Genomic DNA, 18216 nt, shown 5'->3' with positions numbered 1-18216 from the left:
AGGCTGAGGGAGTTGGGTTAGATGGGATTTTGGGAAGAAATTATTCCCTGTGAGGGAGGTAAGGACCGTGCACAGGGTGCCCAGAGCAGCTGTAGCTGCCCTATCCCTGGAAATGTCCAAGGCCAGGTTGGATGGGGTTTGGAGCAGCCTGAGGTAGTGGAAGGTGTCCCTGCCCATGGCAGGGGATGGGACTGGATGAGCTTTAATGTCCTTTCCAACCCAAACCACTCTGGGATTCTCTGAATAATGTCTTTTGCTCCATCTCAGACCCATGCTGAGGATCTAGCCACAAGTTTCATGCAAAGATCAGTGCTGGGACTTTTAGAGTCTGTGGGCCATAACACAGACAAAGGTCCAAACTGGGATTTGGTAGCAGTAGAAAAAGTGAATGGTGGTGTTACCAAGTAAGTGAAAATGGGGGTGTTTACTGCAGGGGGTGTGGGAGGGAATACAGAGGTATTGTGGGATCGAAAACAGCCTGTATGCTGTAAAAAAAACTGTGTGCTTAGTGCAGTACATGCAGGAGAGAAAACATAAAAGCTATTTTCAAACCAGAAACCATGACCTGAAATAAAACACTCTCTCTATCTGTAAGACTGATCTCTCTTTACTCCTGGAATCCTGATGAACTGCTGTGGCTGTTATGTTTGACATTCCAGCTTTGAAGAGTTTGACAATGCAAGTGCTGAACAACATGGCTGCATTTATTGCTCTGCCCTCAATCCTGCAGAGGATTCTCCAGGTGAGTTCTGAAGGGAAGGAGCTTTCACCAAGCTGTGCCTCTGGGTTACTGGGGAAAAGTGTTCCCAGGTTGTTGGAGATGAGATCAGCTGTTGTCTGTTCGGTGTTTCACTAAAAGTTCTGTTGATGAAACATAAGGTGTAAAAGCTGGGGAGACTTGTGGGAACACACAGACTTGTGAGAAGGTAATTGAAATAACTCCTGCAAACCAAATAAAATAGTACCTCAAAGGTTGCAGTTACTTGGAACTGAAACTTGGCAGGTTCAAGGGCAAAGCCACAAGGAATTTCCTAAAAATTGGCACTAAATTTGTTGAAAGCCTTTAGTGAAGGCTGTGGTATGGACAGTTGTGAAGACACTACAGCAAAGTGTATAGGCTTTGCAGAAAGATCATGATTGAGCCCAAAATATTATTGGTGGTGCAATATTATTTTAGAGATGCAGTTAGTGAGTAGCAAAGTTGCAGAAGAGCTGGTTTTAACCAGGACCTTGGGTTGAGTGATCACAGGCAACTATAAATTGTTAATCTCAGATGAAAGCTGATGTTGGGATTTAATAACAAACCTTGAGAAATGCAGAAAAGGAATTAGAAGAATTGTCTGTGTTGTGGAGTGGAATGATTGAAGGGTTGGGACAGTGTTGAAACACTGTTCAGGGTTTTTGTTCCAGGTGAGAGAGGAAAAGGCCTTACAGCTTCACAGGGTGCACACACACCTCTAGCAGCTTCTTGGTTTGATCTTAATGTTACTCACAGTCTTGGATTTTGAACAAACTCCTAAGATAGCAAAGCAAGTTGCAAGAGTATGGATAAAAAGTGTATTCAAATGAAATGTGGTTTTATCAAAGGAAGTGTTAAGGAAACCTAATGGCTCTTGAATAACTTATTTAGTCTACTTTGAGCTGAGGTTTTGGTATAATTTCCTGTTGGACCTTGTTTGATGTTTAATGTAGGCAGGAAAGGATGGAGAAGCTGTGAGTGAATGGGAGGCTTCCCTGCTTGTGCTGAGGACTGCCAGGATGGGGTGGGAGTCAGAGCAGTGACCACACTGATAACACAGCTGGGAGGTGTGACAGTGTGGAGGAAGATCCTCTTCTCCTTGGGGATGAAGGGAGAGCCTTGCTGATGGCAATCTTCACGTATGTCATTCTGTTTCTGTTCTGATGGACTCTTCTAGCAGCAATAGAAAATCCTCCTCCAGGAGCTGGCACTGGTGTCCTGGAGGCAGCAGGGGAGGGAAATGTTTTGTCTGTTGTAGAGGGAAGGGGTTCTGCTGGGAGGCTGAGGGGAGGCTGCATCAGGTGAGGTGCTTTACTGAGGGCAGGAATGGGTCAGGCATCACTGAGAGCAGCATGTGCAGCTCTGGTCAATGGGTTTGGAGCAGGGGGAACTGCTCCTGCTCATTCCACCTCCCTGGACAGCCTGACAAATTCAGTCTGACTAAAGAGAGATGTGGAAGGGCAGAGATTTTGAACAACTAGAGCAAAAAATGATGACTTCTTAAAATGCAGAGAAAAGGACTGAATTCCAGGTAAAGAGCATTGGTATCAGAAGTTCATAAAATGGGGCAGTAGTTGGTACCTTGTAGCTGAAAAACAGGTGTAGGAAAAATAATATCATAAAGATCAAGAAAAGATCCTAGGGAAGGGGAGGTGGTGTTGATACACAGGATCCCTGAGTTGACTTTGCCTCTTAACACTTCTGTAAATTTCACTCACACCCCTGCATTTGCAAGCCCCTGAGGTGTGTGGAGTGATGTGACCTGGATTGTTTGTGGGCAGCAGAGAGAGTGTGAGCCCCTTGCTGCATCCTGGGGATCCTCTGACAGATGCCAGCAGCTCAGCTGTGTCCTTCAGAAATTGCTGGCTGGTTTCACCTCAGAAGATTTTCACCTCTGAAGTTCACTTAAACCTCTCCCAACTTCTTATCCTCCTCATCAGGAGATGGTCTCTTCTGAGAGCTTGCCTGTGCTGAGTCTCACCAGTCTGCTGCCTTCAGTGCTTGGCACCTCCTGTGGGGACAGTGTCCTTTGTTACAGGACAAACCCTTCATTGAGCCCTGTGCTCTTGTCCTTAACCCCCACATTTCCACTCACTCTGCCTTACCAGCAGCCCTTATTCCTGGTTCCTGCACTGCCCTGCTCCAGTTCACTGCTGCCTGTGGGTTTGTAGCTATGTTTTGTTGAACTCTTGCTCAAGGGCTGGCAGAGGATGCCTGTGGGAGGTTTCTGTCAAGTTTATTTGGATGCACAGCTTGGCCCTGGGAAGAGCATTGCTTTGAGTCCAGCTGGGAAGCTGGTGTCAGGCTGGTGATGAGCAGGTCTTGTTCTGTGGCCTTGGCATGAGTGCCCAGCTCAAATGTTCAGGCATTCTGACCCCTGGCCCTGCTGGGGATCAGGAAGAAAACTCCCTTGGAGCCAGGCAGCAGAGAGCACTGGAGTTTTTGCCTTGCAGTCATCTGCTTCCTTGTGTTATCTGGGAATGCCATTTTAGTGCCCTGCAGGGAAGAATCACAACATGGTGCTTTCCCAGACAGGAGGATCCCTGTGTTGTTAGCCCTGGCTGGGTGTTCCTTTGCAGAGCTCTGTAGTTTCTCTTTGAAGCCATGCAAAATTCTAAACCCTGGTGCCAAACCTTTCTGCCTTGTCTCTGAGCTCTGTGGAGGACACTTAGATGTGTTACTGATGTGCCACCTTAACTGTGACCACAAGGAAATACTGAAACCAGCCTTTCCGGGCTCTGGGGTGCACACAGCCTCTCCCAAGCCCTCCAAATATTTTGGTGAAATGTAGAATTACAAGTGGTGCTTGTCGGACAGGGCCCTCAAATGCTGTTTCAGCAGAGCTCAAGGTTTGTGACAGGGCACATACATGCTGGAGCTGCAGGCTGGGAGGTGGCACAGCTGCCCAGGAATTCACTGGGGGCTTTGTGGGAAGGTGGATAACATCAGTAAACTGAGGTAGATTATCTTGCCTTCTCTGAAGAGGAATTAGAGTATTCCAATTTTAGCAGACAGTTTTTCTTCCTCTTCTGGGCTTAACTGCTTACAGATTATACCTTATGCAAATGTTAACTTTGCAACCAAAGTCTTTGGCCAAAGGGCACCTTGCAGGGGCTGGGGCCAGAGCTGCAGCTTCCCAGAGAGGACTCAGGCCTCTGGCACCTGCCTGTCCCAGCACTGGGGTCACTGTTATCTAACTGAAGTCATGTGAAATAAGAATTGATAGATTTGCCCCTGCTCATCCTTTATCATGTTGGAGTGACTTATTAACGGGGAAGTCTGAACCAACCGCATTAGGGGAGATACCAGAGGAATCCTCTTGAGCATTAAGAAAAATTCCATGTTATTAAGGATGTGAGTGCTCTCTGAAGAGGGCTGAGAGGTTGAGTGTTAATTCCCTTACAAAGCTGTAATCCTTCATGAATGTTTTGTAAGCAGATGCAGCTGATGTCTCCTACAAAATGGAGAACTGGAGAAGCCAGAAATGTAAAAGCTACCAGTAAGGACCCCAAAGAGGGGAGGGAATGATTCTCTAAAAGCTGTTCCAGAGTGGAAGCAGACAGATTCAGAAAGCTTCTCATTATATTTTTTCCACTCCTGCTTAGGGCTTTGGCTGTTTTTTCTTCCTAGTTTGGGAGATCAGGACTGGGATTAGCTGTGTGTGGAGTGGTTGCTCTGGCTCCTTGCAGAGGGGAGAAGCTGAAGTGAATGTGTTTGCAGAGGGAATTTATTAGCACTGGTAGCAAAGCAAGTGCTATTTCCTGGACCCAGGAAGAAATGGGAAATGGAAGAGACAGAAGTGGCTGAAAGTGCTGCATGAGCACCTCTGGGCTGGGTGTGGAGCCCTGCCAGCTCTTCCCATCTGTTTGGTGGTGGCAGCCCAGGGCAGCCAGCTTGGCTCTGGCTCCTTGTGCTGATGCCATGCAGGCTGCTGGGATCTGTTCCTGGTTGGTGCAGTGCCTGTTCCACTGCATGGGGTGGCACATCCATGTCTGGAGTATGCCTGAATTCCAACTCGAGATCAGTTTTTATAAGCTGGAGTTAATGAAAGCTATTCCTCCGTAAATCTAATTGATCCCATGAGGCTTTTGTGGCTGGAGTTCTGTGGGGTCTGAAGCTGCAATTTAGCAGCATTACAGCTGTCTGGAGAGGTGACCTGGGGGCTGTGGGTGTGATGCTGGAAGCAGGGAGGCAGCTCCAGCCCATCCCATTGGATGGCTCCAGTAGGGAGTGGCCACGGGCTCACTGCTGGCACTGGGCTGCCAGGCTCAGGGTGAGGCTTGGCCAGACCCTGGGCCTCCTCTGGAAAGAAGAAAGTCCATTTTCTTCTCAGCTGCCTTTATTTTTAAAGATCATCAAGCATGACTTGAGGAAAAGACAGCAACTGAAAGCCCTCAGACTTGTGTTCTCCCTCTGCAAAGCTGCAGGTGGGTCTTTATTCTTCCCTCTTCTTCACATCTTCTCTTCTGCTCTGTGTCAAGACAGGAAACCAGTGACTTTGAAAATCTCCACTTGTAGCTTAGGAAGTTTGAGGTGCTGTGTGGAAATTGTGGGACTGGGACAGTTTGTGAGTGACCTGTTGGCCACGTACTTGTGGACTTTAGAAGAGGAGCTGCTGGCTGCCTGCCCAACTGCTCTGTGCTCTGGGTCACATTCCTGCTCTCTGGAAATCCCACTGCCCCCATGATCCCTGCAGTGCAATGCTCTTCCTGTGCTGTGCTGTTCACCCAGCAGAAAAGGAGCCTGTGCAGCACATCCAGCTCTTCATGCTTCCTCCACATGCTCCAAACCCACAGCTGCTTTGGACTCAGTGCTGTTACTGAGGGCTGCTTGTATTTAGGTTTGACCATTGGTGTTTCTGCCTGTCACACTGCCCTTGAGGGCTGTTGTTCAAGAGTTCCTTGACTTGCTTGCTGTTCTGTCTTGCAGTGTAGCTTCCATGCTGCTTTAGTCGTCTTTGTCACCTGGCTTTGTCACTCTCAATTCTTCTCTCCCAGTCCCAGCATGGAATCAGCCTTGCTCCTACTCCTTCTCTTTCATCTTATCCAGTTTGTTTATCCCACTGCTGTTCCTGTTTCTGTTGTGTCCCCACCATTTTTCTACTCTCTGGGTTAGCTTCCTTTTCACATTTTGCTGTTCTGTTTTTGCCAGTGTCCTGCCCCCTCCACTAGACAGCTTCTCTCAGCTTCCTGCACAAAGTGATGCTTCAGGGGGTGCCAGGGTGGGTGTGCAGGGCTGTTTGGGCTGCAGGAAGGGGGACGTGCACAGGCTGATGACCTGTACCACAGCCCTGTGCTTGTGTGCTGGGACATGGCAATGAAGCTGTTCAGGGCATGTGAAAATCAGCCCTGCAGCAGCAGGAGAGCCCCAGGGCCTGTTCCCCTGCCAGGGCCTGTTCCCCTGGGCTCAGCAGTGACTGGGGTCTGCTCTTCCAGCCTGCACACCAGGGGGCTGGGGTGAGCCTGGGCATGGGGCACCCCTGCCTGGGCAAGAGCATGGGGCAGTGGGGGGCTGGGAGCTGCCTGGCCATGCTGTTCCCTTCAGTATTCCTCACATGTACTCTCCAGTCAGCTCCTGAATGGAGTTTCCAGTTTTGACCCAGGCACACCAATTTACAGTGATGTTCTTATCTACTGAGTTTTGCTAATTACTGATTTTTCCCATCAGTGTGTGGGATCATTCTGCTGTACCTGTGTATGTGCAGTATATTTAACTCTGCAGTCATAGCTTCCATTTGCAGCTCCAATCCAGAGGAAAAAAAGACCTAAAAAGAATCAGAATGGTCATATCCTGTGATTCAACTGCAGCTTTGCATTTCTTCATACAGGATCCAGTTTATGGAAAAGGGAAACTTGGTGAAATTCAAGGGCTTGTCCTGGGAATGCTGGACACTTTTAACTATGAACAGGTAAGTTGCCTGTGTTCTGTTCTCTCTACCAGTGCATGCAGCATCATTTTAGCTGCCTGGCGTACTGCTCTCTCTCTCTCTCTCTTATTTGTCATTTCTGTCTGCAGGGCAAAGTCAATGGGCATGTGAGTGATTTCTGTGTGACTGGGGGATGGGGAAGGAGTTTGGTTTGCTCACAGATTGCAAGTGAAGGGACTGACAGGTACATGGTGAACACCTCTGCAGCTCAGTTCTGTGTTAAATGTACCAGAAGGATAAACATCTGCTTTTTCTCCAGCTCATCCTGCAGTTAGGGATTCAAAGGCACAAAGCTGATATGTTTTGTCTCTTTGCAGTTTTAAATAACAGCTTTTTAAATTAGGCTGTTTTTACACTTCCAAGTGATAATGCTGCACTTCCTTTGTGTCCTGGTGAGATTTCCTCTTAATCTCAGTCCTGCTTTTCTCAGTCCGGTCCCAAATCCCAGGCAGTCTCCACACTTGAGGATGCAGTGTTCCTTCAAGCCCCTCTCCCCCATCGTGTGGCAGAGCTGTCCCAACTCTGCTCAGGGCCCCCAGGCACCAGCAGCCAGTGCAGAAACACAGTGGGAAGTTGCTTTGCTGTGCAGGCTGAACACCAGGAGCCTTTATCTGGGTTTGGGTTCTTGCAGAGGGCCTGGGTAGCCCCTGTTCCTGCCTGGCAGCTCTGGGACAGGCTGTGTGCCCAGCTGGGATCCTGTGGTGCTGCTTTTGCAGCTGCTGCTGGGATGAATCAGGAAGCAGAGCCCCTGTGCTGAGAGAAACTTGGTGCTGGAAACTCAGGGTTGTTCTTTTGGCTCTTGGAAAATGAGCATCCATTGGGAAGGACAAGCAGATGAGCAGTTCAGGGTTTTTTTCAAGACTTTAATTGCCATGGTGCATTTGAGCTTTGATTTTTATTAGCACATTTCTCCTAAAATGGGGATATAAGCAATAGCTTGCCAGGTTGAAGCAAAAAAAAGGGGGTTTGATGTGGAAGATGACAAAATGAGCCTGCCATCTCTCTGTTAATGCTCTTGGGCAAAAGTCAATACAGGACTTGTCTATTTGAGAGTGCAGAGGAATTGCTCCATTAACGTGTGATGAAAGGATAAATGTTTTGAGGTCGGGGAGAGAAAACATAGGAGAAGTGATTTTATTGGGTTGTTTCTGCTCTTAGTGAGCTGCTAAGTGGCTTGTTCTGAAGAACTGGCTGGCAGGGAGTTTCTGCAGTCTGGAGGTGACAGACTGACCTGCTCTCTGTGTTGCCTTCCACACAGACCCTGCTAGAGACAACCACGAGCCTTCTAAACCACGATCTCCACTGGTCCCTGTGTAACCTGAGAGCCTCTGTCACCAGAGGCCTGACCCCAAAGCAGGATTACTGCTGCATCTGTCTCCAGCAGTACAAAAGGAGGCAAGAAACTGCTGATGAAATCATTGTTTTCAGGTAAAGTTAAGGGATGGGGTTGCAGCTGTGATCCTGTTAATAGTTTTAAAAGGGGAAACAAATTCTCACTGGTTGGCTTGCCTGGGTAATGATCTGTATTCCTGGAAGCACACCTCCCTCCTTGCTGCCTTGCACTGTGAGGGGCTGGCTGATCACACCCATCAGAGGCTGCTTTGCATGCAGCCAGCTCTGCCAGGCCCAGGAGCTGGCTGTCAGTTTTCTGTCCCCTCTCCCAGCAGTGTGCTTTGGGCACTGCAGCACCCTGGGCTCATTTGTGTGTTTGCACATCTGGGACCTCCCACAGCCCTGGCCTCTCCCATGTGCTGTGTGTGCCCAGGTGTCTGTAAAATAAGGAGAAATCATTGTTACCTTGGTGTTACAGTCTCACCTGTGTCAGCAAATGGGCATCCAGTGTTGGCTCTGTGAGTCTGGGAATCAGCAGGAGGGTGAGGATACACTGCTGGTTCCCAAAAACAGCCTTTGCCCACTGGGCAGCCCCTTGCCCTCCACCCTGCAGGGCTCAGAGGTGCTGCCCTGCTTCCCAGCACTCACTTGCTCTCTTCCAGCTGTGGCCACTTGTACCACTCGCTGTGCCTGCTGAGTAAGGAGTGTGGGGTGGTCACCAAGGGCCTCATGAGGTGGATGTGCTACAAATGCAACTCCAGCAACAAGGGAGGGAAGCTGAGTGAGAACTTCTCAGAGCTGAAGAAAGGGGCTGCAGCCTCCCTGGCACAGGTAAGTTTTGTGAGGTGGTTTCTTGTCAGGTAAACTTTCATCATCACTTTGTTCTCTGTCTGTCTGTGCTTCCAGGCCTGACTGATCAGTACCTGTCAAACATTTGCAGCAGCTAACTGGTCACTTTTCTGAATGCCAGTTTATTTTGATGGGGGTACAACTCTGGAAGTCAAGGAAATTTGTTCATCCAGAATGTCTAGGAGCTGAGGGACAGCTGGATGCTTGCAGCTGGTTGTGTGGACAATTCCTGTCAAATTATTTTTAGGTGTGTTTTATATAAATCTCAGATTGAAAGCAGGCACATTCCTTGTGGCTGGATTGTGGAGCCCCTGTTCCACCTTCCCAGCAGATAATCTGGCTCTGGATAAAAGGTCTGGGATTGATTTGACTCACTAAGTGCTTGCACAGTATTTTAAGAAGCTTGAGTGTAACCAAGATTGATGCAGCTGGATTTGGGTGAGAGAACAGAGAATTAATTTGTATTTATTGTCAGTATTTGTGCACTGAAAGTTTCATCATCCCTAATTCAAACTGAGGTACAGCCTCAAGTATGCATGGAGCTGTTTTCTTCCTGGGCTGGGGCTGTGGATGCTAAGCCCCCATGGCAGGTGGTTTGTTGGGATGTTGCATGTGGGCAGCTGAGCTCTGCTCTTCCACATTCCAGTGGCCCCTGGGTGAGGGTTTGTTCCCAGGTGCCTCGGGGTACTTTGTGCATTTGTCACTCCATGGATGTGCACAGAGCAGCGTTTTCACTCCTGGGACCAAAATAATTCACTCTTGGAGTATGTTTTTATAGTAGTACTTTGGTTTTGTTGGAGCAGATGATTTCGATTCCTGCCAAACCCATCCTGATCAAAAGCTGGCTGAGGGCCTGAGTCAGCTGCTGCACTCACAGGAGAGCCTTCCTGCTTGGGGAGATGTGGGGAAAGGAATCTTGCAGGCCTGTTGGAGCACCAGGCAGTCTCTGCAGTCAGGCTGTGTTAGTTTTTGCTTTGGTGACAGCAGCAGAGCTTTCCCAGGAGCCTGGAGATGGAGTGTGGTCCAAGCAGGCTGAGCAGTGTGTGTGCCCTGTCCTGTCCTGTCCTGCCACAGTGGGATCAGGGCACTGCATCTTAGGCTGGCAAAGTTCAGCAGCCCCACATCTCACCCTCTGCACTCCTGCCCCAAAGGAGTGAGCATCAATGGGGGTGATAGGCTGGAGTGTAGTTTAAAAACTAAAGGCAGAATTTACTACTAAAACTGCATTCACATTCAAGTGCCTGACACTTGATTCCAGGGCTTTATAATTGGGTTATCCCTGGGTTCCTTTAGGGCAGTCAGTCAGGGAGCCCCTGTGGCTCCCCTTTGACATCAGTCTGACTGACCCTGTAGAGAAAGAAGGGGAAATGCTCCACATGCCATGGCAGGGACAGGGATAAGGAGGAGATGTTTCCTTTTATTGAACTGATGAAAGTGAAGGGCTGGCTGGGACTCAGGGCCTGAAGGGAGATGTGGAGAGACTGGATGGGGAAGAGGACTTACAGCATGGATCATGTAGTGCTAGCTGGAAATGTCCATCCCAGGCCATCCCAGTGCAGGATGGTGCCCTGCTGCTGCTTCCCTGCTGCTGTCACGTGCTCTTGGCAGGGAAGTCCTGGCTTCCTTCTGCACACACACAGCCCCAGCACTGCTCAGGCCCCCAGCTCCCCCTCCCTGTGTCCCATATCCTCTCCAAGTCTGGGATGTTCTTCACATATCCAAGTTACAATATTTAACTGTTGTACTTGCATGTGATCAGACTGTTGTGCAGTCACATCTTAAAAAAACTGAGTGTATTTAGACTTGGCAATGGAGTGGAGAATCTCCTGCTCCTGCAGGAAATCTGTTTGCTGAACAATCATTGCTCAGCAGCATTAATTAACCCTGGGAGGTAAGGATTCCTCTGACCTGGCCTGGGCTGAGTTTCTGTGCTGGGGCAATGCTGGGAATGCAGACTGGGGGAGATGGGGCTTCTCTGTGTCCTCTCTTGACTCTGCTGGCCCCAGTCAAACCCAGAGCTCTGGGCTGGACAAGCTGCTCTGGCTCCACAGCTGGTGTTTGTGAGCAGGAAATCCTGAGTGAGGTCCTGCTAACAGCATTGTGTTTGCAGCCCTGCCCTCCTGAGAGTCAGATCTGGGGCTCCCAGGCCCTTCTGCACAGAGATCTGTGGGGAGTGTGTTTCCCTGTAGCCCCTTTGAAAACCCTGCAAGCTTAGTTCCTCTGTTGGCAAAATCTAATATGGTGATCTTCAGTTGAGGTATTTATTTTCTTAGGAAGCCTTGAATTAGGAGTAGAGTCATACTGAGAAATGCCAGTGAGCATCTGGAGTGCATTTCACAGCACTAATTCTGCCCTGCCCAGGCAAAGGCTGTCACTTTGAATCGTGCAGTGTGGCTGAGATGTGTATGTGAAACGACAGCCCAAGAGCCAGGGCTTCCTCTGCCCTGTGCTCTGTGTGGTGCTGGGGCCAGTCCCTGAAACTGGGGAGGTGGAGAGGTGCCACAAGCCAGCACTGACCCATTGTGGGATCAGTGACAGTGTGGATTTCAGTGGAACCTGGCTGGGATGAGGGCTTGGCACACTCTGCCCCAGCCAAGGGGAGCAGAAAGAGGGGCACGGGGGATTTTCTTTTCCTCTGGTTCTACTACCAAAAGTTTGTGATTTCTGTTACCCCTGAGCCTCACTGCTTTCCCAAGGGTAATCCTCTGGGGCTGGAAGATCATCTGTCCTGCCCTCCCTACCTTGGAGCATCCCCTAAATGAGAGTTAAAAGAAATGGGAGCTTGTTTTCATGGTGGGTCCCTAATCCTTGCAGCGCTGTGTGTTTGTTGTGGGTCCCTAATCCTTGCAGCGCTGTGTGTTTGTTGTGGGTCCCTAATCCACTTGCAGAGCTGTGTTTGTTGTGGTTGTGTGGGGGATGAGGGCTCAGCAGCTGGGCTACTGCCTGAATACCTGCAGGAAAGGCTCTGGATGTCTCAGCCACTGACTCCCAAAACTCATTTGCCTCATTTCAGTGAGCAAATGCTCTCCATTTATTCTGCCAGCTTATGCACTGGGGATCAGAGAGAGCAAGAGCCTTGGCTCCTGGGCCGTGAGCCCTGCCATGAACCCCTGAGCTGCCATGCTCTGGTTATTCTGTGTCCAAGCAGTTCTGAGCATGCTGCTGTTGGAGCTCTCCAGATGGCAGATATGTTTTATTCAGGAGTTTAATCCTGTCAAGTCACGCCAGGATGGACAATGGACTTGATCCATAGTTAATCCAGTTTGTCAGGCTCTACCTTTGGGCTCTGTCCTGCAGTTTTCCCACGTCCCTCCCTGTGACAGCCTTCTGGAGCCTCTGAATTATTCCCACATGGGAGGGGCTGGTACCACATCCCTCATGTGACCTCAAAGATCTCTCTGCACCACATGCTTTCTCTTGGGCAGAAGTGAAGGTTTAGGTTGGGTTTTTTCACCAAAATTTACTTTAGAGTTGACAGATGTTACATGACCTGCATCCTCAGGAGACAGAGCTGGTGTTACTGTTTTCAGGGCAACAGTTATTAACTTGTAAAAACTTGTAATCTGTTATTAACTTGTCTCCAGGAATACAAAAAACTTCCAAGGGGTCTGTAACTTTGAAAATATCCAGATGTGATCCCCCCAATAACACCATAGAGATAATTAGTGTTTTACACAGTTACAGGAATGGACATTCTCTCCTCTGTGGAGAGTGTTCCCATGTACAAATTACCTGAGCAGATATCCAGTCCTTTGGCTTTGGAGGTGGATTCCTTCACTTGAGCAGGGAACAGGAAATCCATGTGAGGAAGGAGCTGGAGACAGAACATCTCTGATTGCTTGTAATGGAAACAAAATGATCTAGTAAGAAGAATACTGAGTGCAGGTGTCTTCATGAGCAGGTAGAGGAGGACTGGCACCAAAGCTAAAACTGCAAACAATACAAATTGAAAAAGACTGATTTGAAAACAAAAATTATCCTGTAACAGCTTTTAAATCAAAATTTACTGTTTTCTTGAGCTTCTCATGCTGGGGAGTTGGGTGAGTTTAGTTGTTTTGTGGGGCTTTTTGAGAAATATCAGAATGAATTGTAATTGTGTCCCCTGGCCTTGCTTCAGAGCAATCTGCAGCCTGGCAGGATGCTCCTTGCACTGCCTACAATCCAAAGTCTGGCCCTGTGGGATCTGTTCAAGAGCCTCTTGGCTCTTCTCTAGAAAAAAATCTGTGTTTGGGGCCTCTGAATTCTCAGATGCAGGTGCTGAGCTCAGCTGAAGCACAGCCCTGTTGGGTGCCACCTTTCACATGTAATCCATGTGCTGCCATGCTTCCCTCAGAGCCTGCAGGAGAATAAAGAACACCCTGTCTGCTGGGCCCTGGTGTCCAGGGAGGATGGATGGGGGTTGTGTTTGTCTCATTGACTCTGGGCAGTGTTATTGCTCCTTTGGCTGAAGGCATCAGTGCAAGTCCAAGGGAATACCCCAGCAGCACCTGCTGAAGGCAGGAGCAGCTACCCAGAGCCTGAGTGGGGGCACAGGGATGTGCCTGTGTGCTCCCTGTCTAACACAGACAGTGCCCTCCCCTCCTGTCCCTGCAGCCTCACGTGGCTGCAGCAGTGACTGAGAGAGCACACACAGACCTGTGCTCTCCCAGGCCCTGAGTGGGAGGTTTGCTCCTCAAGCTCAGCTGCAAACAACAGACATCTGCCTTTCCCCTGTGCTGCCAGGGCTGTGTGACAGCCTGCCTGTGCTGGGGAGGCTGCTCTGCCCTGGGCACCTGGGGCTGCTGGCTGCCAGGCTCTGGCCCTGTGTGCTAGCACAGGTGGGTTCTGGAGGCTCTGGGGCTGTCCCAGGGACACTCCAGGCTGTTCCCTGTGCAGCTGTGGGCTGGACAGTGCCTGTCCCAGAGTGTCCCTGGGCAGGGGCTCTGCAGAGCTCAGCAGCAGCAGCAGAACCCTGCTGTTCTCAGAGGGGTGTCCTGAGGTTTCCCTGAAGTTCCTTAATAGCTCTGTAATGTCACTGTCATTGCAGTGACTTTGGGTCACAGCCTGCCTTGCTCTTTCTTTGGTTGGTCATTCTGGGTTCCTGGGAGTACCCTAAAAGCAGCAGGGCCTTATGTAACATAAGAGAGGTAGATTTACTGAGTTTAACATTAATTGGCTGGGTTTTCATTAGAGCCCTCAATTTGGGTACCTGTTTGTAAGGCTGATGAGCCATGGTGAGGCAGGGGAGGAAGGCCAAGAGTGGGCCTGGTGTCCATTGCCTGTGGGCTCAGCTCTGTAAATGCAGTGTGGGAGGGTTGCCTTTGTTCCTCAGAATCCCAAAACCCTCCCCTGGACTTCTGGCTGCATCTCTCTGTGTTAGGGGAGCAGCCCCTGGGGCAGTGGGTGCTCTGAAGCTCTGACTGATGCAGCAATACCTTGTGTGGAAGGAATGGCTGAGGGGCAGCTCTGGGATGGGTCTCTTGGTGTGACCATGGGCAGTGCCTCTGCTCAAACTGTTGGAATCTGCTTTGCTTAAGCACTGGCTGATGATGGAATTTGTAGCTGTTAAATTAAAGATAATTGCAAGCTTGGGAGGGCTGTGTGGTGACTACCAGAGGGGGTGGAATACGTGCAAGAGAAACATGCAACAGAGATTAGCATTAGGGGTGGGATCTGGGAGAGCTGGGAAATGAAAAAAGCCTTTTCCCTTCCTCCTGGCCGAGATCCTCAGGAGATGACTTGCCTCTCTGGGGCTCTGTGTCTTGTCTGAGGCCTTTCCCAGGGGGTGTGGGGATGTGGCTGGAAATGGGTTGGAGGTGCTGAAGGGTCCATCTCAGATGGTCAGCTCTGGAAACAGAGGCTGTGCTGTGGGGTGAGCCCAGCACCTTCCACTGACACCCAAGTGCTGCTGCTGGACCCCGGGAGCCTCCCGTGGCTCCTGAAGGGAAACTGCCTTTAGTGACACGGTTAGAAAGGAAAAGGCCTGACAGCACTTGTTTCCATGACAACAGAAAGAATTGCCTGCAATATTTCAGCTCATCAGCCTGGGAACAGCCTGATTGATAGTTACGTACGTGTGGCAGGGAGAGAGCAGGAGAGGGGTGAGGCCAATCATATTGCACTTTGCTTGTCCTTGAATGCTTGTAGCCACAGCAACTGTGGAGGGCAGTTTTTCCTTGCTTTTTGTGTTTTCCAAGTGAGGGTGACCTGTGTGTCCCTGGGAAGCACCGGTACAACCTGCTGGCTGTGAGTCCCTGACCTCCCTGTCCCAGGCTCAAAGCCTTTGCCAGGTGTGCAGGGAATGGGGACATCTGGCTCCCTGACTGGCAAATAGTTATTTACACCACAGAGAATGTCCTGGAGGAGAAGGAGAGAGCTTGGCAAATGTTTCCAGCATAAGCAATCTGCACTTGGGACACTCGTCTCTTCCCAGACTAATGATCAAAGGCAAGACATGTGTGGGTTTGAGATGGTCTCAGAACTGTCCAGGCTTCAGGAAACCCACAGGGGGCTCAGTGCATCTCCCATTGCCAAAGGGCTTAAAATCAGTGCAGCTTCAGTCGGTACCCACTGGCAGGATTGTGACATTTTTGGTTAGTAGCCCCTGGAAGATGTATTTTGGAGAAGATATTTGAATGTTCCCTTAAAAATAGATCCCCAGAGACAACAGATGCCAGCCTGCTGCTCATGAGGGAGGCTGTTCTCCTGGCTCCTCTTGGGGTTTCTTGATGATGCTTTTGCTTTGCAATATGAGCAGAAACATTCAAAATAGAAACATTGTGGTGTGATAAATGGAACAAACCTACAAGAATCTGATGCTTTGTCATCTCTCCCTGGGACACATAAATGGTGCCATTTACAGCAGTTTGAGTGTGTGCCACCCTCTCTGCCTTAGTGCTCTTGGTGCAGCTCTGGGCCCTCTCTTTGCCCTCACCTGCAGCTGCCCCTCACTGCTGGGGGACACCGGGCCTTGTACCCCACAGCTGGGCAGGGCCATGGGATGTGGCTGTCACTGCCCTATGACTCACTTGTCCCTCATTTCCCAGCTTTCAGTCTGTAACACCCCACCAGAGGACAAGAGATGGGACCTCATGATAGCATTGTAGGATGCCAGAAGTTGTTAGCAGTCATTGGCAGTCTCGGGGCAGCAGGCACACACAGCCCGTGGGGCAGCAGGCACACACAGCCCGTGTCCCTCCGGCGTTCCTGTGCGCAGTGTCGGGCTGGGCGGGGCCGGGACACAGGAAAGGCCTGGGGGAAGCTGCTCCTGCCGCCTGGGAAGGAGCCTGGAGAGGCTGCTTGGCCCCAGAGACCCATTACTTCTCTTCCCAGCTGGCTGTGAATGAGTTTTCCCAGGCTTTTTTTCCTTCCTCAGAGGTATCCCAGTACTGCCAGTCTGTGCCATCAGGGACAGAGCCCAGCAATAACTCATTGTGGGTGCAGGGGTGTAACTGTCCTTCAGGCAAGAACAGGACTAATCTTTTTCCCCCCAGCCTGGGGTGCACATAGTGGCTTCATGCCAAGGCAAAGATGGCTAAAAGACCTCTCAAACAGGTTGTGGACTGACTGCTCCTGGCCCAGGAATTAATTTCTTTGTGTAGGAACTTGACAGCCTGCTCTGCGTGGTTTCTGTAACTTTCTTACTCTTTTTCAGATGAGTTCAGAGTCTGTGTTGGATCCTCAGCAAATCCAAGCTTTTGACCAGCTCTGCCGACTCAACCGAGGCACCTCCCGAGTATGTACTCCTGTTTTCCTTCTGCTGTCAGACTGATGATGGGCATTTCTCATGTGGCCAAGCCAGACACTGGCACGCGAGGGCTCTGGGGTTTGGTCTCGTGCTGGCACTTGGCTGTGGCACACTGCAAGGCAGGCATGCTGGTGAAGCCACTGGCAGGGAAGCTGTGGGAATGGCTCTGGCTTTGTGGCTGGGCCTGACAAGTGTCCCTGGGGTGATCCTTTGTGCATTTGTAACTAAGCTTCCCTCTAGACACTGTAGCCCCTGCAGTGGCTGGGAACACTCCCTCCTCCTGTGTCCCTGCTGTCCCAAGGAGAGCACAGCTCCCTCTGTCTCTGGCATTTTCCTTGTGTCTCCTGCCTGTTTTGGCTGTGGATCTTGGCACTTTCAGTTCTTTCTGGGTTTGTTTTTCAATTGTGTGACTTCAAAGCAGCCTAAAGACCCCTGGAGAGTTGTTCACTTGAGGACTGGTGACCTGCATGGGGCTCTGCAGGGTCCCTCCATGCCATCCATGCCCTTGGCTTTACCTGGGTTAAGGTTTCCCTCGCTGCAGCAGGGACACAGTGACACCCTGGGCTCTGTGTCCCTGCAGGAGCGTTCCTGGGGTGACCAGGGGTGTTTTCCTTGCAGCTGGCTCTCCTGACGGAGCTGGCACGCGGTGACAAGCACGGGCTGCTCAGCGTTTCCCATGGGGACCCGGCCACCAGCAGCGTCTTCCAGAACGAGAACTTCCAGCTGCACCTGACGCCCCCTCCGCTGGCTGAGGAGTAGCTCCTGCCCTGGCTGCTCGCAGGACCTGGTGCTGGGGAGCCTTCCCACCACAGCACGGGATCTTCCCCCACACCACCTGCCCAGACCCCGCTGTGCTCACCCTCACTGGGCACTGGTGGGTCCTAGCTGGTGATGCCCCAGCTCTGCTTTGGCAGTGGTGGGGCAGCTGGGCTCGAAGCTGCAACTCTGGGACAAACCCCAGCATGCTGGGGCACAGGAGGGCTGCCTGTGCTGATCTAGGGGCAGAACTTTTCCAAGTAACCAAATCAGCTCTGCCCTGCTGGGGGAGCCTGTCCTGTGCCCAGAGGCCCTGTGTCCCTGTGCTGTGCTGATTCTGTGGCTGGGGGCCACACCTGAGTTCTGTGTTCTGCTAAAAGCAACTGTTCTGGCAAGGCCTGGCCCTGCTGTCTCATAGCAACAGCCAAGGGGCACAGAATGGGCAAATCTGGAGAAGGCTGAAGAATGCAGGAAATTACACCTGTGTGCACACACTGTGTTCTACCAACCCATTAAAGAGGCCCTTGGTTGAACTTCCTGTGACTTCTGCACTTCTGTGAGTGGGCTGCTGGTAAGAAAAAGATACATCTTGTGCCTGTGGGTGAAGCTCAGACCTCCCCTCACCTCATACCTGTGTTGGGGGTGGGAGGAGTGTGTGTGTAAAAAAGGTGCCTCATACCCTTGGGGGCTGCAAGGAGTAGAGGGTGGATGTGATGGGCACTGATGGTCACAGAACTTTTAGCACTTAGCTCTCAGCACTGTAACCCACTGTTGGAGGGGTTTCTGTCTTGTCACACACACTCCTCTTCTCCCTGCTCACTTCAGCACTGACACACTGAAGCACCAGGTGTTGTGCAGAGCTCACCTGGGTAGGAGCAGTGCCAGTGC

General features: G+C 50.6%; 1 protein-coding gene across 1 annotated transcript in view; it reads left to right on the top strand.

Annotated features, from left to right (window-relative positions):
• Positions 1–17569, top strand: part of VPS8 (VPS8 subunit of CORVET complex) — a 64606-nt gene extending 47037 nt beyond the window's left edge. The window contains exons 40-45 of the mRNA XM_054282664.1: positions 660–742; positions 6567–6647; positions 7924–8093; positions 8660–8828; positions 16480–16560; positions 17191–17569. Of these exons, the coding sequence (XP_054138639.1) occupies positions 660–742; positions 6567–6647; positions 7924–8093; positions 8660–8828; positions 16480–16560; positions 17191–17331 (725 nt within the window). The 3' untranslated portion in view covers positions 17332–17569. The remainder of the gene's footprint in view (positions 1–659; positions 743–6566; positions 6648–7923; positions 8094–8659; positions 8829–16479; positions 16561–17190) is intronic.
• Positions 17570–18216: the final 647 nt, after the last annotated feature.

The sequence above is a fragment of the Melozone crissalis genome, unplaced genomic scaffold (genome assembly GCF_028551555.1).
Source record: "Melozone crissalis strain CALT ecotype California unplaced genomic scaffold, PUWL_Pcris_2 ptg000034l_1, whole genome shotgun sequence".
In the NCBI taxonomy this organism is placed as follows: domain Eukaryota; kingdom Metazoa; phylum Chordata; class Aves; order Passeriformes; family Passerellidae; genus Melozone; species Melozone crissalis.
Note: the sequence above shows the minus strand (reverse complement) of the source record. Positions and strands in the feature narration are given on the sequence as shown.